The sequence below is a fragment of the Silurus aristotelis genome (genome assembly GCF_946808225.1).
Source record: "Silurus aristotelis genome assembly, chromosome: 5".
NCBI lineage: Eukaryota > Metazoa > Chordata > Actinopteri > Siluriformes > Siluridae > Silurus > Silurus aristotelis.
The window spans coordinates 7,894,191-7,920,100 of NC_139578.1; the positions used below are offsets into that span (position 1 = coordinate 7,894,191).

Here is a 25,910-nt window from a genome sequence, read left to right on the forward strand (position 1 = left end):
TGTTAGGATTGTAGCTAGCAGATGAACTGATTTTATTTTGGAACTGATCCAAATAGGGTTATGTTACATTTTCATACAAAACCTGGTGATAATGCAGACATTTGCTTTCTTGAACACAGCATTTCTGAAATGAAAATATGGATGTCTCTGAATTTCCTCTGTCTAAATAGTGATGAGACATAAGGTAATGCTTATTGGTTCACACCATCAAGCAAATAAAGCTGGTTTTCAAACCTTATAAATAGAAGGCTCTGTTTTGGAGTTTGAAGGGGCTAGACCAATGGCGAGACATCTCCTTCATGCAAGCTGGTAAGGCGGGCAGGAGTTGTCTCGTTGCAGGTTGAGCAGGCGGCAGCCTTGTCCCATCATAGAAAACCCTTTCTGCTCCTTCTGCGTCCTGGGCCGCAGGCCAAGCTAGGACTTGCTTGCAAACCTCATGCAGGTTACCGTCCGCCTGCGTGGCCGAGTGGCCTGCGCTGTGGGGTCTCGACTGTTGGGCCGGGAAGGGACCACTGTCGTCCTCATCCTTGTCCTCTATATCCAAGTTGAGGAGGTCAGAGTTAGCATCAACTGGTTGGGGTCAGCCAGTTGGTAAAAACAGTGCATTCCAGAGTAAGAAAATAAAGGAGATCACAGCATGAATTTGTGGTATCCTCCACCTCAGATAAAACTTGAAGATGAAAATGTAAAGGGCGAACACGTTTCTTCATGCCGGTTTTGTTATGAACGCCACTACAGTTAGGATACCAATTCCCCTTGTCTCCAGAATGTGCATAGGCAGTGCTCAGAGTTTACTTACAGATGCACACATTCTCACATTAAAACGTGCTTACGCCACTTGCCACATTTATTAATGAGACCCTAGATGACCTTTTTTTAATTATTGTGTCCTGAAACGTTAAACCATAGAACACAAGGCACATGACTGTAGCTGTTCTTGTAATATTATAGGAATTACTCAAATGTCCCGAATCACACCTCAGGATATTGCCATGAAAATAGTCATTGATGTATTGAGACAATACGAGAACAATAAATACGTAATTTTCAGTATCAGGGATCAGTTTGCGAAATGTTTCTTAATTAGGGATCAGTTTGAGGAATAGGTTTTATTATTAGTGATCAGTTTGAAGGATATATCATGTTTCATTATATATCAAGGATAAATCAGTTTGACTTATAGGTTTGATTACCAGGGATGAGGGATGAAGCTTTTTTTTTTTTTTTTTTACTGCAGGTGGTAAGACTGGAGACATAGCAGTGATATTTTCCACACATTTTTATACAACGTGCTATAGTCAGTGTGGGTTATTTATTTTATATTAAATGAAATGGCAAGAAAATCAGTAATTGGGTCATTAATGTGCTGAACCTTAATGCAATTTGATCACTTTTTTGAGAAGGAGCACATTCGAAATTTTTACTTTAAAAAAAATAAACTTATGGTTGAGTTGCAGGTAAAAAAAAAAAAAAAGTTAAACATGTTTTATTTTATAGATTAATGAAACGCGCGGTCAACAGTGGACATGCGACACACTAACGCGTCGTGTCAGCGCTTTTATTATAACGCAGGAAGCGGTTTAACCCGGAAGTGATGTTTTTTTTTACATGCTAATGTCGACAATCCATCCGCAAAATATCAGGAAATATAAAAAGTAATACGGAGTAAATGGTGTCCTGTCATGACGTGTGATATGTCCACAGTAAGTCGTTTTTCTTGTAGCGTGTCGCCGTTTTTATATGTTTTTCTTTTTCCCCACCATAATGTTAGCAAGCTAACATAAATCAACAGCTGCTGTGGAATTGTGCACTGGGCTCGTCAAGCGTATCATCGAGCTGCTGTTGTGACATCCAGTAGATATTAAATAACCATGTAGCTTGTTTTATTTACACGTAATGGTTGTTTAAAGCTTGTTATTAAGACTCGTTTAGCCTTCTTGGGGCTGGAACTTCAGTTCAGTTCTTACTATTGAAAAACATACAATATTGAGTTACTGTGTGGTTGATACTTTGTCTCCTCTGTGTAATCTGTCCAATAACACATAGAGATTAGATCTGAATTTATATTAATGGCATATCTGGGGTATTTTAGGTTGGGGATAATGTGGGGGGGGCCTCCTAAATCCTATTTATTTCACATCTGATGTTCTTAATCCTGAACATATACAAAACATGAAGTCTCACCTGACAGAACCACATTCATCAGTCAGGAGCGGAAATGTGCGGCTGCTTTTTCCTCACCTCAGTCACTACCACAACACACAACCGCCCAGAGGTATTTGTGTCACTTGACAGTAAGGCGTTCAACTCAGATTTGTAAAAAAAAAAAAAAGAGAAAAAAGGACTGGTAAACAACTCACATGTCCAAAGAGACACAAAGAATAGTGATTAAGAGCAATGATCAGAAGGTCGTGAGATCAAATCCCAGCACCACTAAGATGCCACTGCTGGGCCCTTGAGCAAGGCCTTTAACCCTCCACTTCTCTGTAGTATAAAACTGAAATGATTGTAAGTCGCTCTGGATATGGGCGTCCTCCAAATGCCGTGAACGTAAGCAGGTCGAGGGAGTTCGGAAAGTCATTTTTTTGGTTATTAATCTACATGGAGTGGTCCATAATTCCAAAACGAAAAGCAAATCGGCTGAAAAATGGGTCGAGTGTGCATCCTGTTCGAATAGATTGTGGTAAGATTTCTGTAGAACTTCACTGGAGTGTCAGGTTAAACGGATGCATAGTGCAGTCAGACTAAAAACCCAAGAAGTAAAAGAAACTCATCATAGACATCCAAGATCAAATTGGTTTATATTGAGGTTTCTCCGGAAAGGTGTTAAAAAAACAAAAACTACTTTTACAAACCAGATACTCGCTGTAGAGCTTCCTGACCAAACTCTAGGCCGGGGCTTTCATCAACACCTCAATGGGCAGTCTGAATTGGTGTCAAAAAGTCAGATATATATTAGATAGCTGAAGATTTAATCAATATGGTCGAGTGGTGAGATGGAACACATTTCAGGTACTTAAAGGTGTCTGAGAGCATAGGAAAATGATTGTCTGGTCTTCTGAGACCCAAATCCTTTCATCTTGGCCAACTCCAGGTGCTGTGAACAGTGAATTCGTCCGTCCTTAGAGTGAAACACGGTGGTGTTTGCATCAGGTGTTTCTCTGTAGCAGAGATGGGCAGACTGGCCTTGAGGGGAGGATGAAGCTTCAGGACAAGTCTCAAAGTTCTTGAGTAGCAAAGAGAGAACCCCCATAAAGCATCTGTAAAGAGAAGATTGGAAATCTGAATGATCTTAAAAGTAATTGGCAGGAAGAATGGGAGATTGTAGATGCTTGCCCTAAAAGACTCAAAACCTTCCCGAGATGCTTGAACATCAGGACCTCAGCGCTTTTAATTGAGGGATTGTAGATTTCGCTTCGAAAAACATTTTGTTTATGAATTCATTTGCTAATCCATTGGAAATTGAAGAGCTTTGAAGAGTTTTGTAAGCCCACAATATCACCATCACTATTATGTGTCACAAGCTGAGCAGGTTTGGGTTAAGAAAACTGGTGAACTACAGTTTTCCATAAACAGAATATCGTATGGCTCCGATTATGATCCACCACAAGAACTCAACACAAGCCCATTTGAAATAATAAGACATTGGCATGATAGTGCTGTGTTTGAACAGTGTTCTATCATATCCCTTAGAGCAGTGGTCCCCAAGGTCCGTGGGTCAATTGGTACCAGGCTGCACAGAAAGAATACATAACTTACATTATATCTGTTTTATTTATTATCTGATTCTGAACGATGTTTTATTTTGGAAAATGACCCGATTCTCTCCACCACATTGATGCATGTCATGATGCCTCGGTCACATTACCAAGAATTTAGAATATTTGGTAATGTTGTTTAAACATTTCAATGCTTTACACTGTAAGTGTCTAAACATCACACTGATCATGGGTAACATGATAATGAAGTTTTCATTTGTTCACTCCTGATTTGTGTTTTTGTGATTGTAGGTGATCTCACATTGTCGTGGTTGGAACCGGTGGCTTATTGTAAAAGCTATCGAGCAGCAATTTTTCCACAGATCGGGACCAACCACGATAACGTGCATGTTATATTATTATTATGCATTTGATATGATTTAATTCCGCCATATATAATAAATGAAAAAGTAACTTAACGCACTGTAATGCGGAAAAAAAAACCTATAGTGATGGATCTTTGGATCATCAAAATCTTTTTTTTTTGTTTTGTTATTTAGTTCATTTCGTTCCTTTGACCAGAAATAAAATAAAACGTACCTTTTTTTTTTTTTTTTTTTTTTTTTTTTTTTTTTTTTTTTTTTTTTTTAAACTAAGCAGATTCCCCAACACGTCTACATACAAGGACTTCCACTATAGGACAAATTACATTGTAGTACTTGTATTATGGCTCTACTTTTTATATATTTGCACATTTATTTTCCCCACTGTGGGACGATTAAAGGTATCTCTTACCTGGGAAGTGACCTTTAAGTTAAAAAAAAAATAAAATACCTTTTCTGCATGGCCTGGTACCAAATGGCCCAGTGGTTGCGACCCCTGGTATAAAGGACCTCTCTTTTGCAGGTTTTTAGCCATTTTAATTATCTGGTTGCTCATAGACAGAGTTTTTAAAAACCCTATAAATGATGAGTTGTTCAGAATCTGCTGTATATATCGTGGCCATGATGCAAAGCAACATCTGTTTTTTCGTGCTGCAGGTGCCTAATACGAAGTTGCCTTAGTCCAGGACAAAAGCGCCCAGGATGGCTCTGATCGAGGGCGTGGGCGATGAGGTCACTCTGCTTTTCGGAGTCGTGTTCCTCTTGCTTGTCCTGGTCCTGGCCTGGGCCTCCACGCACACGTCCGAGCCGCCTGAGCACCTTGTCCCATCCAACCCGGGCTCCGTCCCCTCGGCAGAGCCCGAGAGCCAAGAGACTCATCCCCCTGGTGAAATTCCCTCTCCACCTCACAGCTCGAGAGAAGACGATAAGACTGATGCAGGAGCCGAGAGAGGAGCCGAGGGACGTGGGGGCAGTGCAGAAGCTGCAGGAGAAGACAGTCTGTTGGGAGCAGACGGTCTGAGACGCCGAGACGTATCGGGGCCTTTACTCAGCACTCAGCCATCAGCCAGTGCCTCAAGTGACACACAGGCTCCCACGTCTGAAGATAATACAGAGAGAAACATGGTACTGAGGCTGAAGTTTCTGAACGACACAGAAGTAATAGCACAGGTCAACCCTGAGGACAACATCGGCTACATTAAAAGGTAATAATAAAAGCTTATTAGATATAAATTTTTTTCTATTGTAGTGTAATTTTCCACAGAGGGTCTAACAACTATGACCCAGGGGTTACGAAGTGGTGTAACAGAACGGCCCCCCACCCTATAAGCATGATTGAGTTTGAGTCATGACTGTGCCACAGCCATCTGCAACTCAACACATCTGGCCCGACGTACATTTATATCCGGCCCGCAAGATGATTTTATATAGATCTATTATTATTGTTATTAATGTCCCGGCGATATAAAACGCTGATAACACACAAACTACAGATCCCATAATGCAGCGCTTCAGCTGTTTTACCGAACGCTAGACTACCTGGGAACATTCCAGCGTCAATCAAGTCGAGCTTCTGTTGATGTATTTAACCCTATTGTAAAGTTATTGTGAAACAGCGCCTCACAGTGGCGAAGAGAAACAGCTTTTAAAACCGATGGGATTCTGAGTGCATGTTTACTGACACTGCTGGTAAACACGTGTGTCTTATTAGTGAAGCGAATGTGGCTGTAATTAAGGAATTGAATCTAAGACGGAAATACGAGACAAAACGTCAGGAGAAGCTGAAAAACCTGAATGCAGAGCAGAAGATACAGAAAGTAGAAGAGTTAAAGGAGAATCTGACATATCATCAGATGTTTTTCACTAGAGCAAAATCACAAAGTGAAGCTGGTGTGAAAACAGAGGAGAAATCAGAGGCACATCAGCCGGTTATTTACTGAGGGAGAGTTTCTGAAAAGCTGCATGATGAAGCGTCTTGTGTTTGACAGGAGATATTTTTTTTATAGAGAGCAAAATATTTGAAGTTATTTCAAGTTTACGTTTATATTTTTTTTAATGGCATAAGAGCAAAGAAATCTGATTGTTTTGATTTATTTATTTTTTTTTATGTTTACTTAAAAGCACAATTTTAATTTATTTTTTCAGTGTTTTTTCGCAGCATGTTCATATTTCTAACTTTAGACAGGAGATATTTTTATGGAGAGCAAAATATTTTAAGTTATTTAAAGTTTAAGTTGATTTATTCTGGAATAATAATCCTGTCTTTTTTTTTTTATTCATATTTATGTTAAAAAAACATTTAGTTTTACAACCCAAATCAGAAAAAGTTGGGACAGTATGGAAAACGCAAATTAAAAAAAAGAAAGTAGTGATTTCTAAATTTACTTTGACTTGTATTTCATTGCAGACAATATGAACACAAAATATTTCATGTTTTGTTTGGTCAACTTCATGTCATTTGCAAATATACATCATTTCCTCTCATTCAGACCTGCAACACATTCCAAAAAAATTTGGGACAGGAGCAATTTAGGGGTAGTAATGAGGTAAATTGGTTAAACAATGATGTGATTTAAAACAGGTGATGTCAACAGGTGATTGTTATTATGATTTGGTACAAAGGCAGCATCCAAAAAAGGTCTAGTCCTTTAGGGGCAAAGATGGGCCGAGGATCGCCAGTTAGCCAACAAATACGTGGGAAAATTATTGAAACGTTTAAAAAAAAATGTTCCTTAAAGAAAAATAGGAAGAGATTTGGATATTTCACCTTCAACAGTGCATAACATAATTAAAAGATTCAAGGAATCTGGAGGAATTTCAGTGCGTAAAGGACAAGAGCGCAAGCCTAAGCTGAACAACCGTGATCTCCGATCCCTCAGGCGGCACTGCATCAAGAATCGTCATTCATCTATAAGCCAGATCACCACATGGGTTCAGGACTACTTTGGCAAAGCTTTGTCAAGTACCACAATACGTAGTTACATCCACAAATGCCAGTTAAAACTGTACTGTGCCAAAAGGAAACGCCCTGTGTTAACAGTGTCCAGAAGCGCCGTCGACTTCTCTGGGCTCGGAGGCATCTGGGATGGACCATCACACAGTGGAAACGGGTACTGTGGTCAGATGAATCAGTATTTCAGGTATTTTTTTGGGAGGAATGGACGCCATGTGCTCCGGACCAAAGAAGAAAAGGATCATCCAGACTGTTACCAACAGCAAGTCCAAAAGACAGGGTCTGTCATGGTATGGGGTTGTGTCAGTGCCAAAGGTACCTTGTGATGGCACCATTAATGCTAAAAAGTACATAGAGATTTTGGAGCACAATATGTTGCCTTCAAGAACACATCTTTTCCAGGGACGCCCATGCATATTTCAACAAGGCAATGCAAAACCACATTCTGCACACATTACAAAGTCCTGGCTGCGGAGGAAGAGGGTACGGGTACTTGACTGGCCTGCCTGCAGTCCCGACCTGTCTCCAATAGAGAATGTGTGGCGCATTTTGAAGCGCAAAATGCGACAACGAAGACCCCGTACTGTTGCCCACCTTAAGACTTGTTTGCAGGAAGAATGGGACAAATTTACACCTGAAACACTTCATCACTTGGTGTCTTCAGTCCCTAAACGTCTTTTAAGTGTTGTGAAAAGGAATTGCAACATTACAAAGTGGTAAATTCTTTACTGTCCCAACTTTTTTTGGAATGTGTTGCAGGTCTGAATGACAGGAAAGGAAATATATATATATTAGACCAAAAGTTTGGACACACCTTCTCATTCAAAGAGTTTTCTTTATTTTCATGACTATGAAAATTGTAGAGTCACACTAAAGGCATCAAAACTATGAATTAACACATGTGGAATTATATACATAACAAAAAAGTAAACTGAAAATATGTAATATTGTAGGTTCTTTAAAGTACCCACAATATGACATATTTTCAGTTGTTTCACACTTTTTTGTTATGTATATAATTCCACATGTGTTAATTCATAGTTTTGATGCCTTCAGTGTGAATCTACAATTTTTATAGTCATGAAAATAAAGAAAACTCTTTGAATGAGAAGGTGTGTCCAAACTTTTGGTCTGTACTGTACGTGTGTGTGTGTGTGTGTGTGTGTGTGTGTGTGTGTGTGTGTGTGTGTGTGTGTGTGTGTGTGTGTGTGTGTGTGTGTGTGTGTGTGTGTGTGTAAATATATATGTATATTTGCAAATGACATTAAGTTGACCAAACAAAAATTTTGTGTTCATATTGTCTGCAATGAAATACAAGTCAAAGTAAATTTACAAATCACTACTTTCTTTTTTTATTTGCATTTTCCATACTCCCAACTTTTTCTGATTTGGGGTTGTAGTTTGTTCAATAAATGTTTATTCTGTTCGGCCCGCCACCTAAAGTGTGCTTTAAGTTTTGGCCCCCTCTGAAATTGAGTTTGACACGCCTGCATTAGAGCAAAAGGCTCTCAGTGGGAGGGGCAGAATACTCTCCTCTGTCAATCATTATGACACTAGCCAATCATGAGGATGGATCTTGTGGCTTCCCTGTGACACAACTGTGTGAACGATTTGGTAGCACTTATTATGACGCACTGTATTTATTTAAAGCGCGGTCCTACAGGAACATTGTATAATATCGTAATTATGTTTTACATTTGTTTTCAAATTATTGGCACTCTTTAAATTGGAAAGAAAGTCATAGCACTGAGGGTCTTCCTGTAAGGTCTAATAGGAGAATTGCAGAGGGATTTTGCCAGTGGTGGACAGTAAAGAAGTAAATGTAATTCGTTACACAGCTTTTCTTTTCTTTTTTTTTTACTCAAATACATTTAGCGAAATCAGCCGTTCCATTTTATTTATGAGCTGATAAAAACGTAACCGCGTCAAACACGCGTCAATCCACCAATCAGGGTCAAGTTTCGAACTCGTTTTCATCGCCGCTTGGGTGATATCTACTAATCAACCAACATACAGTCCAGCATCAGGTCAACAGCAAGTAGAACATTTTGAGACGAATAAATGATGGACGAAACTCCTGACTCGAATTTGCTACAACACCCGTGGTCTTATTTGTGCGATTTTTTTTTTTTTAAGTAGTTGAAAAGAATGTTTTGGGTTCATGTTAACTTTAATATATATATACCAGTGTATGACTCATTAATATCATTATATTAATAGATCGCAGTGCTGAGAGTCACATTAGAGTCTTTTCACGTCAACTGAACCGATTAAGCAAAAAGTCTTGTGATAAAAATGATAGTAGGAACATTACAGCCATAATAAAATCATAGTACTTTGAATATTTAAGTACTTTTGAAAGGCTGATAATTTTACTCAAATGAAAGTTCAGTAGCACTTCTACTAGGGTAATATTTTACCTCGTGTATCTCTACTTTAACTCGAGTAACTCGATGATTCTTGGTCTAGTTACCCCTGCAGAAGTTTTCTTTATATTGTTAGGTTTATGCACATGGATTTCTTTCTTTAGTTTAGGATTTGAAACTCTAACAGTGGCAAGGTTGACAAAGCAGATATTCGGAACCACCAGACTTTATCAGCAGCACACTACTGTCTTACTGTCCTTATGAGGCTCTTCACATTTTCCAATTTGACACCCTAATCGTTTAACAGTGAGCACTTTGGTGCCCCTTCAACAGATATTTGACAGAAAATGGGAAACTATATGACTTTAAAGTACTGCAGGATGGCATAAATACTAACCCAGTAAGTATGACGTGAAGCTCATTATGGATCAGCACTATTACTGCTATTAACCAGGATATTTTTAGACTACGTGGCCATTCGGGTAGATGTGGTAGATTTAGATTATTCCTTCATTCACTGAGCCGTTTATCAAGTGCAATTACACTTTTCCAATCTTTAAATTTTTGCAATGGAGGCAAACGAAGCAGCGTAAGCTCCACCCTCCACTTGGCACGTGCCCACTGCCACATACAGATATACTGTATAGTTTATACAGTACAGTCATTTTATTTGCTCTGTTTTGCTAAATTATCTACTGTAATTTGTTAAACTATTAACAAATGACTGTATACTACCCTATACAGAACGCTGTTTTTTAAGACTACTAGAAAAGGCCATGACGATGAAGATAACCTAAGTCGGGAAAACCTGCTTAACCAGGTAGATACACATTGTGTATGTGGAAACTTAATGACATGTCAGCCCTTTTCTACTTCCTTCATCCATCAAAATCAGAGCTGACCAAGCAGGGGCATCTTATTGAGTGTTCTGCTGCCAGATGTGTCACTGCTGGATTGGGAAAGAGCTTTTATGTACTTGAAACACTTGTACAAGCAACACGCATACTAACATACCACTGAGTCCACAATTCAAACAGGGTTCTATGCATTATGAACGTCCACTGGAAACGAGATCCTAATTTCCATTTAAATAAAACATTTCGTCCCTATGTTAAGCCATGTGTATGTTTTCTGATCATGTGTGCAGGACCTACTTTGCTGGCCAGGAGCACCAGGTGCGTCTGATCTACCACGGACAGATTCTCCAGGACGATGCCCAGACTCTGGCCTCCCTCAACCTCGCTGATAACTGCGTCCTGCACTGCCATATCTCTCAGCACGCCACGCGGGCAATGCCCGCTGGTGCTCGCACTGCCGACCAGGTGCATGTAGCTCTGAATGTGGGGAGCCTGATGGTCCCTCTGTTCGTGCTCATGCTCTCCGTGCTCTGGTACTTCCAGTTTCAGTACCGCCAGTTCTTCACCGCCCCTGCCACCGCTTCGCTCGTTGGCATTACCATTTTCTTTAGTTTTGTCGCGTTCGGGGTGTACCGTCGTTAATTACTAGAGCTTCACCTGACACACGTACACTTAGCCTACAGGCACACACCTACACGTACCAGTACCACTGTACACCGCTTCTGGGAAGTTTCGACACTCTCGGGTTTGTTGAAGGCTTATAATTTCAGAAAGGTCTTATTTTCTCTACCGTAGTCACATCTCATCTCGTAGTCACATCAGGTTTATGCTCGTATCACTCAGCAGTGTGCTCTATATTTAATTTTTAGGTTTTTTTTTTATTATTATTATTTAGAAATGCTCATAGTGCCTATCTTAATATTATTTTTGCTCCTTTTTTTTTGGCTTTACAGGCTGCCAGTGTGTAGCTGGTGCTCACCGATGGGAGGGTTTGGTAGTCACATGACTGTTCAAACTGTCAGGCAGGTTATTCTGTCTCTTGTCTGTCTGTCTCTCTGTCACTGTTAAAGAGTAGAGCAGACAGCGCTGCTGATGTATGTCAGGACTATTGAAGTACTTTGTGTAAAAAAAAAAAGCATTTTGAAACAAAGACATAATCTATTAAATCATTCTTTTATTTATTGGCGAGTAATGTCATTTGTGGCGTCGATGTTCTGTGCCTCGTACTCGGAAATATGGGATTGTTAATTATTTGTTTCGAATTTTTTGAATGCCATAAATATATACACTAGATGGACAAATGTATTGGGCCACCTGACTTTTTCAGCTGTATGTCGTTTTTATGTAAAAGGTTACCACAAATTTGGAAGCACACAATTGTTTAAGACGTCTTTTGGATGTGGAGCATTTCATTTTCCCTTCACTTGTATTAGGAGACCCAAACCTGTGTTTCAGCACGACAATGTTTACATGGTTCGAGTGGAAGATCGTGAGTGGCCTGTTGAAGAGCCCTGACCTCAACCCTGCTGAACACCTTTGAAACGAATTGGAATGCTAACTGCTCCGCAGGCCTCCTCACCTCACCTACATCAGTACCTGACTTTGTGCGGTTGAATAAACAAATCTCACCAAACACACCCCAAAATCAAGTGGAACATCTTCCCACAAGAGTGGAGGATTTTATAAAAGCAAATAAAGACTAAATGTGGAATGTGATATTCAAAAAGCATAGATGTGTGTGATAGATGTGTTTAACTTCATCAAGATACACAATATGTCCTAAGAAATGTGGACACCTTCACCCCATTATAGATTTAGTCTATGCTTTTATAATAATCACCACTCTTCTGGAAAGCCTTCCAATAGATTTTGGAGTGTGACCATGGGGATTTGACCATTCAGCCATTAGAGCACTAGTGAGAAGGCCTGAGAAGACCTGGTGCAGGTAGTTCAGGGTTTTGGTTCATCCCATAGGTGTTCATTGTGGCTGAGATCTGTGCAGGACCATTTAACTTTGGTAAACTTGATTTGAAGCTCATTTTTTGTGCACAGGGGTATTTGTTTGGACCGTTTCAGTTTCAGCGAAGGGAGAAGTTTCAGATTTGGTTGTGTGCTTCCAACACTTTGAGGAAAAGTGGCCACATTTGGGTGTGATGATCATAAACATTTGCCTATATAGTGAGAGATACACTTTATTGACTATATTTAGTGAAATAATTGGAATTTATATAAATAAATACAATATTGTAAGTGATGCTACTTTAACAAATAGAGTGCAACCTGGCAATTGAAAAAGAAATGAAATGCACAAAATTTCAATGTATGTATGTGCGTAAATTGACAGTGAATAATGGGATATGTATATAAGTTGCTATTATCAGCTGACACAAAGAGGTGAGTCATTGTACAGAAAAATCGAGTTGTATCATTAACATGCAAATGGGGACGCAACAACCGGTGTTCAAATTACACTTTTTGTTTTCATGCACAATCAGCAAAGTTTTTTTTTTTCGAAATTCCAGAATTCCTGAACTTGTTAACCTGTTGCCTGTATTTGCACAATGATCCATCATGTTTGGATGTAATAATGAATCCCTTTTTTTTAAAAAATCACCATAGAAACAGTCTTTAAATTTAATTGCAATTTCATTGCATTGAAGTTCGATTCTGAACCTCGGTTATTGTGTGCGTATTTTTTATTTTATTCAGGTTATCAGAAATGTCACATCGTTGGGTATAAGATAAACTCAGAACGGAGTTTTTGTTGCCCTGGACAATATTTGCTCATTAGGGTCCACTTGGGTCTTAATTCATGGCAATATGAATCATTCCTACATTCTGCAGTCAAACGTTTGGACACACCTTCTCCTTCAGTGGGTTTTCCTTATTATTTTTTAACATTGTCCATGAAAGAATGTGTGTGGAATTATGAAGTAAACAAGAAGTGTTTTGTTTTAACCCAGAATACGTTTTATATTTTCGATTATTCAAAGTAGCCACTTTTTTAGCAGATTCAAGAGGTAGTCATCTGGAATGGTTTCTAATTATATCGGTAGGTAATTTGACATTTCTTGCCCTCTTAATAAACTTTAGACCATCAGTTGTCTTGTGCAGAGCAAAGAGTGAGTACAGAGTCAGTATCCCTAGTAGTGCTGCTACATCTACTGTACAAATCCATATTATGGCAAGAAACACTCAAATAAATAGAAAAGACAGTCCATATTTATTTTAAATGTTAATCAACCTGAAAAATCTCAAATGTATCTCAAACTACATGATTACGTTTTAATGAGGATCATCCCAGAAGAGGAAGCCCATGAGCTACCTCTGCTGCAGAGGATATGTTTATTAGAATTACCAGCATCAGATACCATCATTTTACATCAATGCTTCTCTAAGTTCAAGTGGAAGAAATAAATCAATATCCAGTCTTCAGAGGAGTCTGAGTCAGGCCTTTATGATCAAATTGGAGTAAAGGAACCATTACTTTGGAAGAACAACAAGCAGAGGAGACCTGCTTAGGCCAAGAAACACAATGAATGGACATTAAATCAATGGAAAACTGTATTTGGGTCTGATGAGTCTAATTTTGAGATTTTTGGTTCTAACTGGTGTTGGATTCTTTTATACGTACAGAGGGTGAATGGACGATTTCTGAATGTGTAGTTCCCTCTGTGAAACATGAAGGAGAAGGTGTAATGGTATGGGGTTTTTTTTGCAGGTGACACTTGGCGATTTAGTGAAATTGAGGGCACACTTAACCAGCATGGCTTCCATGGCATTTTTGCAGCAGCATGCCATCCCATCTGGTTTGCACTTAGTGGGAACATCATTTACAGTTTTATTTATATATACAGGACAGTGACACTGAACACACCTCTAGGTTATGGAAGAACTATTTGTCCAAGAAGGAGAGTGATTGAGTGCTGCATCAGATCACCTGGCCTCCACAATCACCCGATCTAAAGTCCAGTTGAGATGGTTTGTGCTGAGTTGGACTGGAGAGTAAAGGAAAGGCAGCCAACAAGCACTCAATACCTCTGGGAACTCCTTAAGAATGTTGGAAAACCATTTCATTTTACCTCAATAGGCTGATTGAGAGAATGCCATGGAAAACCTAAAATATAAAACTAACTCCAGATGTGTTATTTGATAGTTAGAATGTCAGTATTGATGTACAATGTTGAAAATAATAAAAATAAAGAAATAAAGAAAAACCCATAACAATGAAGGAGAAGATGTGTCCATACTTTCGACTGGTACTGTATATACCGTGTGAGCATCAGCAGTAAATATAAACCTCCGTCATCTTACGCATGACTGTAGTTTGACGACGCTCCCTTATAGTCGTGCGCTCGTTTTGCGCATGCGTGTCTTCTGCTGCCGCACCGCACGCCGCTCTTCTCTACACTGGGCCTTCCTCATCAGCATCCCCCCTATTCACTGCTAGGAGGAGGAGGAGGAGGAGGAGAAAGAGGGAGCCGCCAACAATCCATCTGCAAGCGAGGACAAGTTGTCGGAGACGGACACCAACGTAAGAGAGAGTGTGTGTGTGTGCGCATCTCAAACTTGCCCCGATGGAAAGAAAGGTAGGAGACACCAAACCTCCGCATCCATTCTAACGCCGTCACCTTCCTCATCCAGATGCTGTAGGGGGGAAAAAACCCAATCCAGCTGCGCTTTCTGTGTTTTCGGAAATGTGGTCACGACGGCGCGTTACGCTCCTGTAGACAGTGAGACAGGCCTCCTTTGGAAACCCTTTCTCTTCTCCCACAACTAAACCTTCATCTTCTCACCTGAGACATGGACAATACATCTTCTACAACGCTCACATTCCTCTTTTTTCCCCCTCCTCTCATTATGAATCATATAACAATATTATTAATAATAACATTATTGTTTCTAATATAAAACAGGCGCCTATAAATTTATTATCCCACTATATATTAATATAAAACAAAAAAAAACCAAACACAACACAAAACAACACAATGTGTGAGTTTGCATGGCAGAAAATCACAGTGGGCCAAACTTGTGACTGAGGATTCAGGTCCTGATGTTGTAGCCTGAGTGGATTCAGGTAGGAGTCTCTATTTATCCTCATTTATGGATTCTTTTTTATTCATTTTTTATCAAATAAGGTGCAAAAAAATGTGTTGCCCGATGTGGAATAACAGAAATCTACTACCTTGCATACAAGAAAATATTATAAATATAACGTTTTTTTTATTTCTTTTATTTCTTTTATTTTATAATACAGCGATATTTGTTCAGTGCGGGGGGGGGGGGGGATCTTCCAATATATAGGCTTGTACAGGACGTACTACTATAGAATAGAAAATAACGTGATATGTCCCCGGTTTCACATCACCAGATGTTGATTCGTTTGATGTAGTTGCACCTCCGACAGTGGTTCCAGCTGCGTTCGAATACATTATTTTCTATATTTTCTATATCTAGCCGAAGCCCTATGGAAATGCTGGTATTTTAAGAAAGATCTGGTTTTTGTTATGGTGAAGAGCTCAGAACAGATTTGTAGTTTATTGAACCTTTATGGAAGGAGACTCCGGTGTCAGCGGATTATAAGAGTCAGAAAGTTGTCTGCAAATGAAGAGGGTTCAGGACTGAGGACTTGACAATATAACAAGCTGCGTGAAAGAAAGAGAAAGAAAAGGAGTGTAGGGAATGAATGTAATAAATTGATTGATTGATTAATTAAGTTTCCAAAGATGTTCACGTTTGACATTTTCTGTTAGACATGTATTATTTTTCCAAGTCTCACCCTCATATCATAGATAGATAGATAGATAGATAGATAGATAGATAGATAGATAGATAGATAGATAGATAGATAGATAGATGGGGAGAAACTGTAATGTTATAGCAGCCAGTTTACAGACACATAACAAAGTACCTTATCTATCTAGTATCTAGGACTTTGTCTAGTATGGGGAGGTGGAAGCTAAGTTTTTAAGGCATTAGACACTGAATCTGATGGCTAAAGTTCAAATCCAGTACCACCAAGCTGCCACTGCTAGAGCCTTTGAGCAAGACCCTCAACCGTGCAACTGCTTAATTGTAAGTCGCTCTGGAAAAGGGCGACTCTAAAATGCCGAAAATGTAGTACTTTCTATCTGTCGTTCCTGTTAATACTTTTGTTGTTTACTCACTACACATATGGATTTTCCCAAACATTAAAAAACACCATCTTCTTTTATTTGGCCAATTACCACAGGAGTAAATTCTACAGGACATGCTGTTGTTTTATAACGTATTAAGCAAATTGAGCTACAATAAACACGAATAATAATTTTTAAAAAAATCTACAAAACAAAAAAGCAGTGCACATGTTAAAGAACTTTATAAAAAGCTTTTCCACATGGTGGTGCTGTTGAACATAATTAGCTAAATGTGTTCATTTTTATTCCTGAGTGCTGCACAAAGTCTCTCAGTAGATCCTGTGTCACAATCAAAACGTATGTGTAGTATACACACTATAAAATGTAGTGTGTCAGCACTCAGCAGACCTCAGACATGCTTGAGGTCTTTGTGAAAGACCTTCTCCAGCACCCCTCTGTGCTCTTGATAAATGAGACGTTGTTAGTCTAGACTATGGGCTTATGGGGGTACAGAGAGGGGGGGCTTACTCCCGGCAGTCATGTTCCTCTTTGCAACAGTTTATTTTTTTCTGGCCTATATTGATTTATTGACTGTCTTTGTGCTGTGAGCTGCCTGTTCGGTTGCTCTGAAATAGAAGGCGAGTAAAGAGATATTCCCTGTTTGCAGTCGTATTAGCCTAGCATCCCATATACAGTTAGTCATATTTGCCTAGCATCCCATATACAGTTAGTCATATTAGCCTAGCATCCCATATACAGTTAGTCATATTAGCCTAGCATCCCATATACAGTTAGTCGTATTAGCCTAACATCCCATATACAGTTAGTCGTATTAGCCTAGCAACCCATATACGGTTAGTCGTATTAGCCTAACATCCCATATACCGTTAGTCGTATTAGCCTTACATCCCATATACAGTTAATCATATTAGCCTAGTATCCCATATACAGTTAGTTTTATTAGCCTAGCATCCCATATACAGTTAATGGTAATATCCTAGTATCTTATATACAGTTATTCGTAATATCCCAGTATCCCATATACAGTTATTCTTAATATCCTAGTATCTCATATACAGTTAGTCGTAATTTCCTAGAATTCCATATACAGTTAGTCGTATTAGCTTAGTATCCCACATACAGTTAGTTGTAATATCCTAGTATCTCATATACAGTTAGTCATATTAGCCTAGCATCCCATATCATAATATCCTAATATCTCATATTCATATCCCATATACATATACATATACAGTTAGTCGTATTAGCCTAGCATCCCATATACAGTTAGTCATATTAGCCTAGTATCCCATTTACAGTTAGTTGTATTAGCCTAGCATCCCATATACAGTTAATCGTAATATCCTAGTATCTCATATACAGTTAGTCGTAATATCCTAGTATCCCATATACAGTTAGTCGTATTAGCTTAGTATCCCATATACAGTTAGTTGTAATATCCTAGTATCTCATATACAGTTAGTCATATTAGCCTAGCATCCCATATCATAATATCCTAATATCTCATATTCATATCCCATATACATATACATATCTCATATACAGTTAGTCGTATTAGCCTAGTATCCCATATACAGTTAGTCATATAAGCCTAGTATCCCATATACAGTTAGTTGTATTAGCCTAGCATCCCATATACAGTTAATCGTAATATCCTAGTATCTCATATACAGTTAGTCATATTAGCCTAGTATCCCATATACAGTTAGTTGTATTAGCCTAGCATCCCATATACAGTTAATCGTAATATCCTAGTATCTCATATACAGTTAGTCATATTAGCCTAGTATCCCATATACAGTTAGTTGTATTAGCCTAGCATCCCATATACAGTTAATCGTAATATCCTAGTATCTCATATACAGTTAATCGTAATATCCTAGTATCTCATATACAGTTAGTCGTAATATCCTAGTATCTCATATACAGTTAGTCATAATATCCTAGCATCCCATATACAGTTAATCGTAATATCCTAGTATCTTATATACAGTTAGTCGTAATATCCTAGTATCTCATATACAGTTAATCGTAATATCCTACCATTTCATATACAGTTAGTCGTAATATCCTAGTATCTCATATACAGTTAATCGTAATATCCAAGTATCTCATATACAGTTAACCGTAATATGCTAGTATCTCATATAGTTATTCGTAATATCCTAGTATCCCATATACAGTTAGTCGTAATATCCTAGTATATCATATACAGTTAGTCATCATATCCTAGTATCTCATATACACTTAATCGTAATATGCTAGTATCTCATACAGTTATTCGTAATATCCTAGTATCCCATATACTTTTAGTTGTAATAGCCTAGTATCCCAGTAATGTAGAAGGCAATATGCAGTTAATCATAATAGCTACTATTCCTTATACAGTTAGTCATAATGGTCTAGTATCCCATATACTGTTAGTTCTACTAACCCGGTATAGTTTAGACAGGCAGGCAACAAATGGAAGAAAAAACAAGTATGCTTTTGGGGCATTTTAATTTTGGCACCGGTGTATGAAGGCTATTAGGATGAAAATTATTTGAATCAAATGCTACAGCATTTAAAAAAAACACCAACAAATTCTGAATTCATATGGATTCTGGAGGTCAATGTTGGTCTAAATGCCCCTAGTCTTTTTCTCTCTACCCTGTCTGAGGGATGTGTGAGGGAGCTATGTTAAAAAAGAGGAAAGAAGGCAGGGTTAGAGAGAGAGAGAGGAGAGAGAGAGAGAGAGAGAGAGAGAGAGAGAGAGAGAGAGAGAGAGGGGGGAACAGGAGGCTGGTCTTTTGCCACATACTAACATGCTTTAGAAAAGAGAGAGAGAGAGAGAGAGAGAGAGAGAGAGAGAGAGAGAGGGAACGTTTGGAAGAGGAGAGATAGAGCGGGAGACTGAAGGAGGGCGGGAGCGCTCTCTTTCAGAGGAGAGGGAATGTGGAGTGGATAGAAGGGGAGGTGAACGGGGAGAAGAAGCTGGTAATACAGACAACAAAAGAAAAATTTTGGGGTAAAGAAAAAGGGGGTTCACGCACAATGGCCACGGAGGATTCTACTGGCGGAGCTCGAAAAGCCACCAAGAGTAAACTGTTCGAGTTTCTTGTCCACGGAGTGGTGAGCAAGCCAGCTTAGTCTGTGTGTGTGTGTGTGTGTGTGTGTGTGTGTGTGTGTGTGTGTGTGTGTGTGTGTGTGTGTGTGTGTGAGAGAGAGAGAGAGAGAGAGAGAGAGAGAGAGAGAGAGAGAGCATGCTGCATAAGCATATTAATGTATTCTGGAGACAAACAGAGTACTCGAAGGATTGCGATGCCACGGTTTTCCTTTAGAATTGTATTTGAAAAGGATTGAGGAGAGAGGGTGAGGTAGAGGGGGAGGAAAAGATGAAGCGGTGAGGGACAGATGCTGGTGCAGGTCACTGTGAAGAAATGTTGGAAAAGTGGGCAGAAACTGATTCGGGTTTCTGATGCCAGTTTTATGCAGATTCACTTGCCGGATATTGTACATCGCTGCCAGGAAAGTCTTGGAGTATGTCTGGGCAGTTTGTCAGGATGTTTTAGAATCTAAAACGATTGCTTAGGATTAAGTGAAATGTCTGTTTTGTGGTTCGTGCTGTTTTTTTTTGTGCAGTGTATCAGAAACTCTATGGCAATTGCAAACAGTGAGTGTGTGTGTGTGTGTGTGTGTGTGTGTGAGAGTTGGTTTTGTGTCCCCCCCCAAATGAATTTCTAATATCGTCAGAATCGTTTCTCTGCAGCACTGCAGCAGCCGTCAGAGAAAAGCGTAGGATCAGAACAGTAAATTATTGCATGTGAAAGTTTAGCCAGGGCAAGATATTAGGGGAGAGTGAGCCAGGCCTCGTGCCGCTTCACAGGGAGGTTTCTGGTTTCGCCCCGGCAGACTGCACCTCCTCTGTTTAGTCTGCTCCAAGCATAAACTTTTCCACTGAGAGTTCTTACGGCTTACGATCAAACTGCCCGTGCCGGTGTTGAATGAATCGCTGTGCATTTTTTTGGTACCCTTTTTCTTTTGTCTTGAAACAAAATTTTTGAAGGAAAAAATTGGAAAGGACCAAATTCCATTAAACCTGATAATACATGGCCAGCGAGATACACTAAATGGACTGTTATACACTGTTTCTATTTTAACATCCCATTCCACATTTAGTCCCGATTTACTGTTATAATAACCTTCTCTCTTCTGGGAAGATGTTTCATTAGATTTTGGAGTGCGGCTAAGGAGATTATTTCTCCTTGAGCCTTAAGGGTGTTAGTAAAATCAGTTACTGGTGTAGATTGAGGAGGCCTGGGGTTTAGTCAGCGTTCCAATTCATCCCAAAGGTGTTCAATAAAGTGAGATAAGTGAGATAAGAGCTGGCTTTATAGAGCTGGCTTTGTCTCAGGTGTCCTAGTCCAAGTAAAAGGAAAAATTAATGCTACTGCATCCGAAAACATCATATACAATTGTGTGCTTCGAATTTTGTGGTAACAGTTTGGGGGGAAAAAAAACAAACGGCTGGAAAGTGCAGGTATTCCAATACTTTTGTGCATACAGTGTATGTTTGTGTCTGTCAGAAAAAACAATATACTACGTATATTTCACAGTCAGTACAAGCAAGTGACATGAAGTAAATCACAGAACAGTCAGTGAAAACTGTTTCTAATAAAACCACACTAATGCTATGGTTCAGTTCGCAAAATTTGCACACTTCCTCCACACATACTGTCTGATTTTCACGGCCCACCTTGTTGACAAGCGAAATTACAATTGAAGACACGATTGAAAGGTTTTTTGGTATAAGCGGAGACCGAAGCTTGACGACGACAAAAACACACTTAGAAACGAAGGCATCACTGTTACTCTCATCGCTATGTCAGATTCATACTTGTTAAGACCTTGATTTTCCATTTTCAATTTGGCAAGCCGCTGTGCACATAAATGCAAAGGCAAATACCCCGTTCTCAAATGATGTGCACTCGTATGCGAATGTGCGATCGGAAAAACACATAATTAGCTTTATTAAAATAACTGATACACTTCCATCTTTGAGTTTCTTTTCTGTTACCACCTCTTATAACAGCATGGAATATGAAATGCTTTAAAATCTGTTTGTTTTGTCTGGTTCTCTGCAGGCTTGGGCAATATAATGTTACATTAATTTCATGAGGATGTTGTGATGGCTTTTATCATAACACTTGAAATAAATGTATTTAGTAACAGGTACAAACTCAGATGGTTTGATGGTCAAATATTGAAGGTTTTCCTCACAAGTATGTAGGTTCGGAAAGACTCTGAAAAGTCTGTTTAGTGTAGGAAGGTTAGGAATTATCTACATAAATAGAGTTTCAAGTTTCTTGGCATGCACATCAAGTGCTAAGCATTTCTATAGATTGACGTGTTTGTGCTAGAGTTTTACACTCCTGCCCAGACACAGTGCAGAATGATAAATGTGTTCTTACATTGTACAAAAGCCTGAAAAAACGTTGAACACAGACAAAAGGGCGTAAAAAAATAATTAGTGTGTTCTAGAGATGTGTATCTCCATAACTGAGGGCAATGTGATTCGCATCTCGATGCATAGACGATGATACGATACATTTAATATACATATGAAGCTGCTACTGACGCGATGCGATACAGCTCTACCTCTGCCATGTTAATCTATATTCTATGTGACTTTCAAGACACAGCTGTAGTGTTGCGATACGTCATATTCCTTGGTCACAAATTATCGGTCTCTTTCTAAATAATTAAAAGTGTGGCGCATCTGCTAATTATAAAATATTAGTACAGCGTTTTTTTACCGATGCAATATGTTACAAAAACGCATCTTGATACAAATGCCAACGATGCACACTTTAAAATCGATGTATCATAACCTTTATGTCGATGCACAGGTGAATTTTTCTATCCCTAGTGTGTTATAATCAAGTAAATATAAGAATAGAAGTGTAATCATGTAAACATTCCTGTTTAAGTTCATCTCTCGGTTCCTGAAAAGCAGAGAGCGAGTGGTGCTTCATCATTAGCGCTATTTTTGTAATGAGCCTTCCGTGGCAGCCCGGTGCTGTTCCTGATGCCCGGTCCAACCTCCCTCTGTGCTTCAAACTTCCACTGCGACCTTGAGAGTTGTTGCCACTTCATGCTGTGTCCACATGTTCACGGCCCACCGCTCCGTGCCCTCCCGCAGGCGCTGGGATTGAACTGACCCAGGGTACCCTGGGGTTCGGTCTACTTTGGGAAGGGTGAACAGGTCAGGACAGGAGGGTCACTGCACCATGTCTGGCAGTGGTGCATTATGGTGAGCACGGGAGCTGTGAGCTTTGGCGCCAGTTCCAAATGCTCTCACAGCTTCTCCTGACGTCCTGCGAGTTCCAGTGACTTTGAGCTGGTGTGTGAGTCATAAGTGACTAATTCAGCTGTTCAGTGTTTTTAAACAATAATTGTGTAGGTGACTTTTTGTGTCGCAGGATACGAAAAAATGTGGCCGGTGATGACTTTTCTAGAATGCACCATAAAAAACCCACACTGTAAAAACGTTCTTTATTGGAAGTATGTCATGTTTTCAAAGCAGAGTCTTTTCTTCATTACTGAGGATTACTTTAAAGCAGTATTTAGAATTTAAAACCCTAACTAAAATAAAGCACATGTTATAGATGAATGAAGGGATTATGAAGAAGAAGACAGATAATATAACACTACTAATTCCAAGGTGGGGGGATTCTAATGTTACAGCAGCATTCAAGATACAATGCAGAATATTAAGCAAGAGAAGTGGAATGAAAGTATTAAAAATGAAATTTAAATACATATGGCCAAATACACATGTATCTTAATTTACTGTAAAAAAGCAAAAAAAAAAAAAAAAAAAAAAAAAAAAAAAGCGAAGGGTCTGCAGGTTGAAAAACGTTGTTGAGAGGGTTCAGACGAGAATGACCAGACTGGTCTGAAATGACAGAAAGTCTATAGTAATTAAAATGAGCACTCTACAACCATTGTATGTGGAAAATCATTTCAAAAAATTACAAACCCTGAATGAGCTAGAACAGCAGAAAATCACATCAGGTTCCACTCCTTTCAGCCAAGAACAAGAATCTGAGTAGATCACAGGCACCGATTCAGTGAAACTGGGTACTTAAATACCAGAAAGAAGACCAGGTGATTTTTTTTTTTTACTCCCATCAGATTCCTTTTCTTGCTTAACAGGAGTAGAAGCCATTGTGGTCTTTTGCTGTTGCAGTCCATCCACTTTACAGTTAGATGTTTTGCATGTTGAGATGCTTTTCAGCACACCCCGGTTGTAAACAGTGATTATTTGAGTTATTGACTATAGAAACTTCTAAAATCCTCCAACCAGGCAATCTAGCAGCAACAACCACACCATGGTTAAATGAACAAAGATGACACTTTTTTCCATATTCTGATATTTAATGTTTTTCATGCTGTCATAAGGAGTCCAAAGAGTCTATGTATTTTTTCTGCCAAAATAGTGTATTTGAATTTGGATTTAAGAAATAAACATAAAGGGTAATACATTGTACACTCTTGTGAAACTTTGGTTAAGACTTTCTTAAGGAGAAATCTATAGAAATGGTAGTTTCCTCCCCAAAAAAGACAAAGAAATCTATAGTGTGATGGATATAGTCTGATGATAAATTCCTATATTACTATGAAAAAGAAAAATACACACTGAGCTGTTCAGACAATGAAACAGCAGAATGATTGTTCAGTTGCTTCGTGACACCAGGCTGCCTTTGCTTAAGCTGCAGTATGATCCTGCTTCAGTCTTGCTGCAGCTGTTGCTTTTGAAATGACAGGGACAGGTGTGTGTGGCCGTGACCTAGATCAGCGCTCGGTAGCGGAAGGCCAATACACGACTGAACTGCACAGCTCTCGACCTAGTGAAACTACAGTGAAACTGTACAGTGCGCCGTGTCTATGCGCGCTTATGTTCAGGTATTTTTATTTATAGCATGCAGGCATTATATAAATGTTCAAATTATCCACTCAACAATTTTAATCCCCGATGGTTTGACTTTTCAATCTTACAATGGCGATAATAATACAACAAAATTGTATATTTTACATTTCGTGCCGCAGGCAAACGTAGTCTCCACTCGTAAATTCCACCGTAAGATAGGGGGACAACCTGTATTCAAAAATATACAGGCCATGCATTTCACACATAGGCCTTCTGTGGTGTCCTACCTGAGTCAATCCACCTCTTAATCCACCTCTCAACATCATTATGACGCTGCATCACAGACTGGTTTTTCATGCAGTGAGCATGAATGTCATTACTAACGCAAGAAACCTAATTAACACAATTCAAGTCTCCTTTCACTGTAGCCACAGCTGCATTGCCTCATCATATATATAGATAATAGATCATACATACAATAGATAATACATAATCTCAAACAGAAGCATCGATATTCACCTCATAAAAGAACCCCGGGCTTTCCGTGCATGTTTGGGCATTTTTCCAGACGTTGCGATTTGAAATTAAGGCAAACTGGCATTTAGTCAAAGCAAGTGAAAATGCCAACATGTTCTGAAGCCTGTAAACTGTGATGTTTGTGGTAAAAAAAAGCCTGCCGTGCTCAAAGTAGTGGCCTTACAGCAACACGTAAGGTGACGGCTACAATCTGATCGGATAGAAACACGTATACAGACACTCGTGTCTAGGAGCAGCGCACCAGAGGGATACGATTTGATAACATTGGGAATAATTGGATATATATATTCATGGGAAAAAAATTGGATATAAACGTAAGTCAATGATTTTGATTGTTTATGGCCAGCAAAGTAGGCCATGCGGGCACTGATAGTCCACCACTGATGCTTTGATAGTGACTTGATGTTTCTGCCCACACAGCGTCCAGGTATGACCTCAGGGGCTCGGATGCCCCACCAAGGTGCCCCTATGGGTCCACCCGGTCCCCCATATGGTGGAACACCCTCGATTCGGCCTGGGATGCCCAACACCACACTGGACCCAAACCGCAAACGGCCCACTACTACACCACCGGTGCAAGCCACGCCCGTCCAGACCCGGCCTAGAAAGTGAGTACCATGTACATCCCGAATCCACAAAGCACTTACTTTATTTAAATCTGACATTGTTTGAACGTAATCAATGATTATCAGATTCAACATTTCAGCAGCTTTCGCAATATTTGTAATGATTGTCTCCTCGTTCGTTGTCTTGTCCTCTTCATGCGTCCTTTTCTATCCCTGCACCATCTAGTGACCAGAACGAGCATGCATGCTTTGGGAGTTACGGCAGGTGCAGACTGTGTTGAAGGTGTCGTTTTAATTATAGGCCATGAAATATTAAGGGCAAAAATTTGCCTTCCACTTGCATCATCATCTGTTTGTGTCTAATTCCTGTGTTCTTCAGTTCAAGCAGAGGATTATTTATGTCATGCTCCACATGTAGCTAACTGAGTGCTGGTAAAGTCTGTCTAGATGCTACAAAAATAGCAAGGCATCACAAAAGAAAAAGGAAAAAACCCCAGA

The 25,910-nt window shown here is 39.3% G+C and overlaps 2 protein-coding genes across 6 annotated transcripts in view; both read left to right on the forward strand.

The window, feature by feature from the left end:
- The first annotated feature begins 1,548 nt into the window (after window positions 1-1,548).
- On the forward strand, window positions 1,549-11,438 carry tmub1 (transmembrane and ubiquitin-like domain containing 1). Its single transcript, XM_083541866.1, has 3 exons — window positions 1,549-1,703; window positions 4,739-5,286; window positions 10,548-11,438. The coding sequence occupies exons 2-3, from the start codon at window positions 4,784-4,786 to the stop codon at window positions 10,897-10,899; spliced, it is 855 nt and encodes a 284-aa protein (XP_083397992.1). The 5' UTR covers window positions 1,549-1,703; window positions 4,739-4,783; the 3' UTR covers window positions 10,900-11,438.
- A 3,167-nt stretch (window positions 11,439-14,605) lies between these two features.
- The window catches only part of smarcd3a (SWI/SNF related BAF chromatin remodeling complex subunit D3a), a 34,283-nt gene continuing 22,978 nt past the window's right edge, over window positions 14,606-25,910 (forward strand). The window contains exons 1-2 of one of the 5 annotated variants that reach the window (XM_083541784.1): window positions 14,606-14,791; window positions 25,267-25,454. In XM_083541784.1, the coding sequence (XP_083397910.1) occupies window positions 25,276-25,454 (179 nt within the window). In that variant the 5' untranslated portion in view covers window positions 14,606-14,791; window positions 25,267-25,275. Of the gene's footprint in view, window positions 14,847-19,153; window positions 19,509-25,266; window positions 25,455-25,910 lie in introns of those variants that run through there. The other 4 variants (XM_083541783.1, XM_083541781.1, XM_083541780.1 and 1 more) reach the window with 4 other exon arrangements.

Bases quoted from the DNA above. Each gene is read 5' to 3' on its own strand.
- tmub1 (XM_083541866.1), top strand. From the start codon at position 4,784: ATGGCTCTGATCGAGGGCGTGGGCGATGAGGTCACTCTGCTTTTCGGA. The intron at 5,287-10,547 runs GTAATAATAAAA...TCATGTGTGCAG, and splicing joins AACATCGGCTACATTAAAAG to GACCTACTTTGCTGGCCAGG.